Source organism: Galleria mellonella, unplaced genomic scaffold (genome assembly GCF_026898425.1).
Source record: "Galleria mellonella isolate WM207_F2 unplaced genomic scaffold, CSIRO_AGI_GalMel_v1 utg40, whole genome shotgun sequence".
Lineage (NCBI taxonomy): Eukaryota > Metazoa > Arthropoda > Insecta > Lepidoptera > Pyralidae > Galleria > Galleria mellonella.
Window position 1 is genome coordinate 5,518,508 of NW_026442094.1, and position 6,495 is coordinate 5,525,002.

Genomic DNA, 6,495 nt, shown 5'->3' on the forward strand with positions numbered 1-6,495 from the left:
AATGACATTTTGTAGTTACTGGCCACTTCGAAGAAGTATATAGCATTAAATATTCATACAAATATAATTTAACATAAATACAATAAATTCATAACATAATGATCTGTTAAATACCCACTGGCTTATAATGATATGAACTTATACGGCAGAAATTATAACTCGCTTGGTATTCTGTTGTTGTGGACATGCCTGACTGTGGGTGGCAGTATACTAATTTATACAGTCCTTACTGATGTACAAGGTCACAGGTTTATTGTAAAAAAAAAAAAAATTAACTGACTCATTGTAAATATATATTATTTGATCATATGCATAAATTGTGGTCAGTTTTCTGAGAAAGGATTTGGGTCGGTACCGGATGGTGTTTGGAGAAAATTCAAGTTGTTATTTTTAAGCCACTCCCTTTAAGGAGGTTCTTAATTCGCTCTTTGCTTTAATTCTGTAGTTTTTGTTTATTAATTCATTAAATTTATATAAGAAAATTAAATATGTAAAGTACGGTAGCCTGACCTTCATAACACAAGACTTTTCTAGAATGGAGGCCAGAGACACTTACTGAGAATCAATAAGTATTGTAAATATCTTGTAAATATCACTGATTCTGAATCAATTTTTAATAATTTTTCCATTTTTTATTAATAGATTTTCCAAAAAATAACAATTGTAAACTTATTAGAGCTACAAACAATTACAAGAAATAATCATGGCGAGAAAACAATGGGCGACATTACGGCTAAAAGCTTTAAATAATTACATTAATACGGAATCAAACCCTAGCGTAAACCCTATTTCCCTAGTTCTCTATTAATTTCGTTATTAATGAAGACGCTCTCTTTTTACCGCATTAACAAAATTAAAATAAATAAATACAGTTCCATATTTTACATAGCATCGTATAGTCTCAAACTAAATAAAGCTTAACTATAAAGTGAACTAATATCGAGTAGAAATATTTAAAAACTTTTTCCTAAATCATCATCATCATATTAGTCGTCAACTGTCCACCGTTGAACATATGAGCCTCCCTTAGGAGGTTCTGCCAGTAGTTGCCACGCTTGGCAGGCTTTGGTAATGATCTAAGAAGGATGCTGCTGTCCATCCATTGACCAATAAGTCGCCTCTTACTACACTCACGGGAAAGGAAAATGTAGCCCATTAGAATTTTTAACATTTAGTTGATTAGAATTCTCCTAACACAAGCAATCTTTGCTTAACAGGAGATACCAAACCCTGTAATGTAATTAACTACCTTTATATAAAGAAATAAATTTATTAATTTTTTTTATTATTATTGGAATTACATACAAATATATTGTTTAATTCTGCCATCATTAGTATGCATGCAACAACTAGCATTTGAGTTTATTTATTTATTTATTTTATTTATTTATTTATTTAACAAAGTATGTTTGTATTAACAACTAGCATTTGAGTTATCATATACCGTATAGATATTACACTTTTTAGCAGTTCCTAAATACATGAGTATTATACATAGAAAATATTTAATACAGACAGACATACTTATGTAGGTATATATATTTTTGTTACGCGGGAATCGAAGTCACGACCATTGGAAGATAAAACGGTTATCAAATTTCTACTCGACTAAATTAATAAAGTAAGATATGTCAAAAATGTTACCAAACATAACAAAAAAAAGTCTAAAACAGTATGATATCACAGTGGGCGCATGCGTGTTGCGAAATTGGTATCGTCTTTTATTTTAGCATGCGCGCGCGCACATCCATTTGTGGCGACCGCGGGTATTTCGGGCCGCACTCCACCGCGCTCGGGTTTCATACCTTTTCACAAAATGCTCAGAAACATTTTTAGGGCATCTGAATCATGTAATGCTTCTGTGAAACGGTGATATGACGACGGCCACGTTTTGAGTGGAGTCCCGCTGGGTTCGCTAAAGAGAATGTTTTTTTTTAAACTGGATCGAAGCTGGGTATTCTGGGTCATGTTGCCAGATGTTCGTTGTATACTTATAATACAGTTTTCTAATTTAAAGATTAGACAATTGCTGTGAATGTATGACATTTGTATTTTATTTAGTTTTTACTATTACAGAAAGTGAAATTAAGCTAATAGACAAATAAGAGAAAGTAAAGTTTTGAGCACAATCAAAAATTAAATATTTTAAATGTTATGTAACATAAATTAATATATTAAAAAAAATAACATTTTTTGGTATGAAGTGTTTTAGGAGTGTATTTGATCACTACCTACGCAAAGGTTTTTCTACATATTACATAAAAGTTTTGAAGTCTTTCTTGACATCCCACAAAGGGTCATTTTCATGTCCTGTAATCATCATTCTTGTGATATTTATTATACTATTTATAAGTTTATCAAAATTATAAAACTATACAAAACGGAAAGTGTATAGGTATATGAAATGCCTACGACAGATAAAAACATGAGTTCCAATTTTACTTTTTAAATACCGGAACCCTAAAAGTGACATAAATATGTAACGTGGGATTTCCTACTGTTACATCACAATCACGTAAACAGTCATCGATATTATAGGATACTTATACAGGTATTAAAATAGTTATTTCAGGAGAATCATATAAGTATTGTATAAATAATTGATTAATAACTTAGAGAGCGTAAATAATTATATGTAGCATTAGTACACCTATATGGCAGTATGGTCCCGGCATAAAATAGTTCATCCCTTCCTTTCTTTCTTCCATTATATGATTACATATTAAAGAATTATATTGTCATAACTTTTGTAATGACTGTTGCACGTCAGTAATGCCAAAATGTGTGAAACCAACTATGTATTGTAATACTACCATATGGACCTTATTGTATCACATTTTTAGCAATTAAATTCATTCATTCATTTATTAATTTTCCGTAAAAAGTATCGTAAAAGGCGACTAAGGAAACTTAATGGTTGAAGGATGAGCATTAAGGTCCCTCTTAAAACATTACCAAATCCTAAATGCGGTTGCTATATGGGGGAAGGTTTATGTTCAGTAGTGGACTGAGTGATTATTAGTACACCTAGAGATCCTATCGACTAAATATGAAATGATAATTAATATGATATCGGTGTTTGGTGTGTGTGTCGGTTCGGTTGTATTTTTTAAATTTTTGTTACCTCCGTCAATTCGAAAACGATTTGGAAATTTTGGTTTTTATATAACTGGATATACTTACAGATTAGTTCCATAGAATCATACAACAGTTTCACAACAGTGAATTCAATTAGGTGTAGTAATTTTTGCGTAATACTAGAACACACATACAAACAGACAGAAAAAAAAAATTGTTTAAGCATCTGTTGGTCTTAGCATCTTCTATGTATAGACTTTGTTTTAAAATTTAGATATAATAGTAATATTACTTATTTTAGTATCCATTCATTTTGCGCTTGTTCAATTCTATCAGCTGAGTTTTACGTGTCTCGTCATATGAATTGGTTAAAGTGGCCGTCATAGGTCCACGTCTGTTTGGGTGCTCGACTCTTGTGAATATTTATTTATGTCTGTACATTTAAATATATACGTACATTGTATGAGTAATAGTAATAGAGATACATAGGAATACGTAGTCATTGGTCGTGACTCATCCCATCACAGCGCTGCTTATTATTCCGTTGCGAATGTTTGTGTTTGATCCGCTTTATATCTTTATCCGAGACTCCATCAGTAAACAAGAGATTTATATATTTATTTATATGTTATTCCGATTACGATCACTTCCCGAAATATTTCCATATGATTAGTCTGTTATTTGAAATTAGTTTTTCGTCCGTACTTTGTACGCGTGGATTTCATTAGTAGAAAAACCAATAAAATGTACTGCTATGATGGCGCATCAAGATAAAACAAGTATTTGAAGATTTTAAGTTGCCAAGACTGCCAAGTGTTTCAACTACTAACTAACTAACAGCGCTACAGATCAAACTTAGGACTGCATCGACCTCTGACAGGGATTTGTACGTCATACAATGAAATTAATGCCAAATTACCTGTGAAATTGATGCAATGCATGATAGTTCAAATTTCTACAGGAATAAATTGCTGAAACACTCTCTACAATAATCTAATAATAAGTAACTCTAATTATCATAATATATATACATATTTAATATTTGTTACTCGTAATTTAATTCACTTATAATCGTATATGCCGATATCACTCACAACTTAGGCTAGTATAGTATCTGTTACTTAGGTTACATGTATATTTCTATAACTAATAACGGCATTAATATTGTATTATATTATATCGTCATAGTCTTAGAATACTGATGGATCTGACAAATATTATCTACATATTAAGATCCGTCAGTATTCTACGACTGTGACGATATGTGTTATAATGCAATATGCTGTTGGTGTTCCTTTAAATAAATAAAAATAAATAACAACTGTCAATACTCCTCTTGTACGGAAGCCTATGGCCAGCAGTGGACAATTAATACGATGATGATGAATCTGTAGTATTTTACATTGCATTTTACACTAAGACAAAGTCATACAAGCTGTTTGTTTGTAGCAATAAATATTGCACTGAAATAGATATTTCATATTATATATTTTATTATTATATTCATACTATAAATAAAAATACTAGAATTAAAAAGTACATGTACACATTAAAATCGGTTTAATAGTTCAGTTTTTTTAACAAAACAAAATAACTGATTTTGCCAGAATTCAAGTCGATTTTTATTTGTGGAACACAATTTGATTATAATAGATCTGTTAAAAATGTAAATAAACAAATAATCGATCCTAAAACAGTATATGCTATAGTAGTGATGTCCTGCACTAGAACCTAAGGAAACACTAGGTGTTACGTTATATAGGGAGATTAAAGATATGGTTTGGAATAAAGCTGGCTGGAAGAGAATACATGGATTAGTTGCCTCTACAATTTTTTTTTTGCAACTTAGAATGGCAAATAAGCTATCGGCCCGCCTGATGGAATGGTGTATGACATGAACATTACCATGGAAATAACTGAATATACTGTTTCACCCATGATAACCCTTTTGCGTTGTCATTCCTGAGGACTTAGGTGATATTCTTCTGTACTCTGTAAATTCACTGCCATATCCCATCTTTCAAATCGCAACACAACCATGTAAATTAAAACTGCTTCACGATTAAAAAACAAATGGGACAGAGACACCCAAGCAAATGACTTTTGTACAGTCTTCTAATAAATGAAAAGTTGATTGAATTGATAAATGTTTCGATTGTTTATCTGTTACGCTTCGTAGATATGTATACTAAACCTGTGCAGACACAATTATGTAAAATAAGGACAATATCCTGGTATACTTCGCGGAACTGAGTTTTTTTTTAGCTATGATTCATCCTGATTCTATTCAAATAAATCTTCTATGAATGTTGAAATCACGTTTCGTTAACATATGGTTTATGGTAAACCATATGGTAGGTAAATAATAATCAAATTGACTTTAATAGTAACAAAGTAATAGAGTGATTGCAAAATTAATTACTTACAAAATCTGTGTATTATTTTTCATTAGGCATTAAAGAATGTGGATGTGTTTTAAAGCAATAGTATGAAATGGAAAAAACAGGCAGCGTCTCTCTTGAAATATCACCAAAACCTAACTGCGATTGCCAACTTGTCTACCAAGTGGGGTAACTACTGGCAAAATACCCCAATAGATGTTTTTTTTATGGTTGAAAATGGTATAGTAACCCCGCCTGAGTTAACGGGATACGCTGGCGGAGCACCAGTCAAGGGTGATCGATGAGAATGAAAACAGGCCAGTTAGCCCATCATGATGCATTCATCAGGAATTAACCATGATAGTTTCCGGGGGGAACTACGAGGAATTTGACCTGGTTGAGTATATTGCTAGCAATGGGATTTTTAGTCTCCATTACTAATAATCCCTTCCCCCAGTTAATAGCTGATATAATAAAAAAATATATGTAATAAAATTAAATTAGTTTTACAAGATAAATTCGGCTAAAGTGTGTTACCGTTGGTTGTTTCAGAAGTGATGCGCCGTGTGGCGTGCGGCGACGTGTGTCCCGCGCCGCCCGCTGCGCCCGCGCCGCCGCACGCACACCACACGCACAATAGGTACGTTCAATTGTACTTTTTTTTTAAATGAAACGTTAATTCCGCTTGCACTTTTGGTATACGCTGGTTGGGCACCTGTGACAGATGGTAGGTGAGGATGAATGCAGGTAGTTGCCCCATTATGAGGAGTTTGACAAGAATTACAAACAATGGTTTCCACAGGAACCGCGTGGGAGTCGACCTATGTTACTAGCAATGGGGTTTTTAGATCCCATTACTAATAATCACTTTCCCCTTCAATTGTACTAGCGCAAAATGATTTATGTAACTTGAAAAGAGTTAACCGATGAGATCAGAATAGTGCCATGGACATATCACAGTGATACTGTAACGCTATGGTACTAACTCATCCAATCCAATGTTTACTGTTGTGTTAATGTCTTTTTTGAGTGCAAT

General features: G+C 32.6%; 1 protein-coding gene across 4 annotated transcripts in view; it reads left to right on the plus strand.

The window, feature by feature from the left end:
- LOC113520340 (uncharacterized) overlaps nucleotides 1–6,495 on the plus strand; it is a 37,763-nt gene that overhangs the window by 26,521 nt on the left and 4,747 nt on the right. For 2 of the 4 annotated variants that reach the window (XM_031914722.2, XM_026905652.3), the window contains exon 2: nucleotides 6,012–6,099. In XM_031914722.2, coding sequence (XP_031770582.2) covers nucleotides 6,012–6,099 — 88 coding nt within the window. The remainder of the gene's footprint in view (nucleotides 1–6,011; nucleotides 6,100–6,495) is intronic. The other 2 variants (XM_052898134.1, XM_052898135.1) reach the window with 1 other exon arrangement.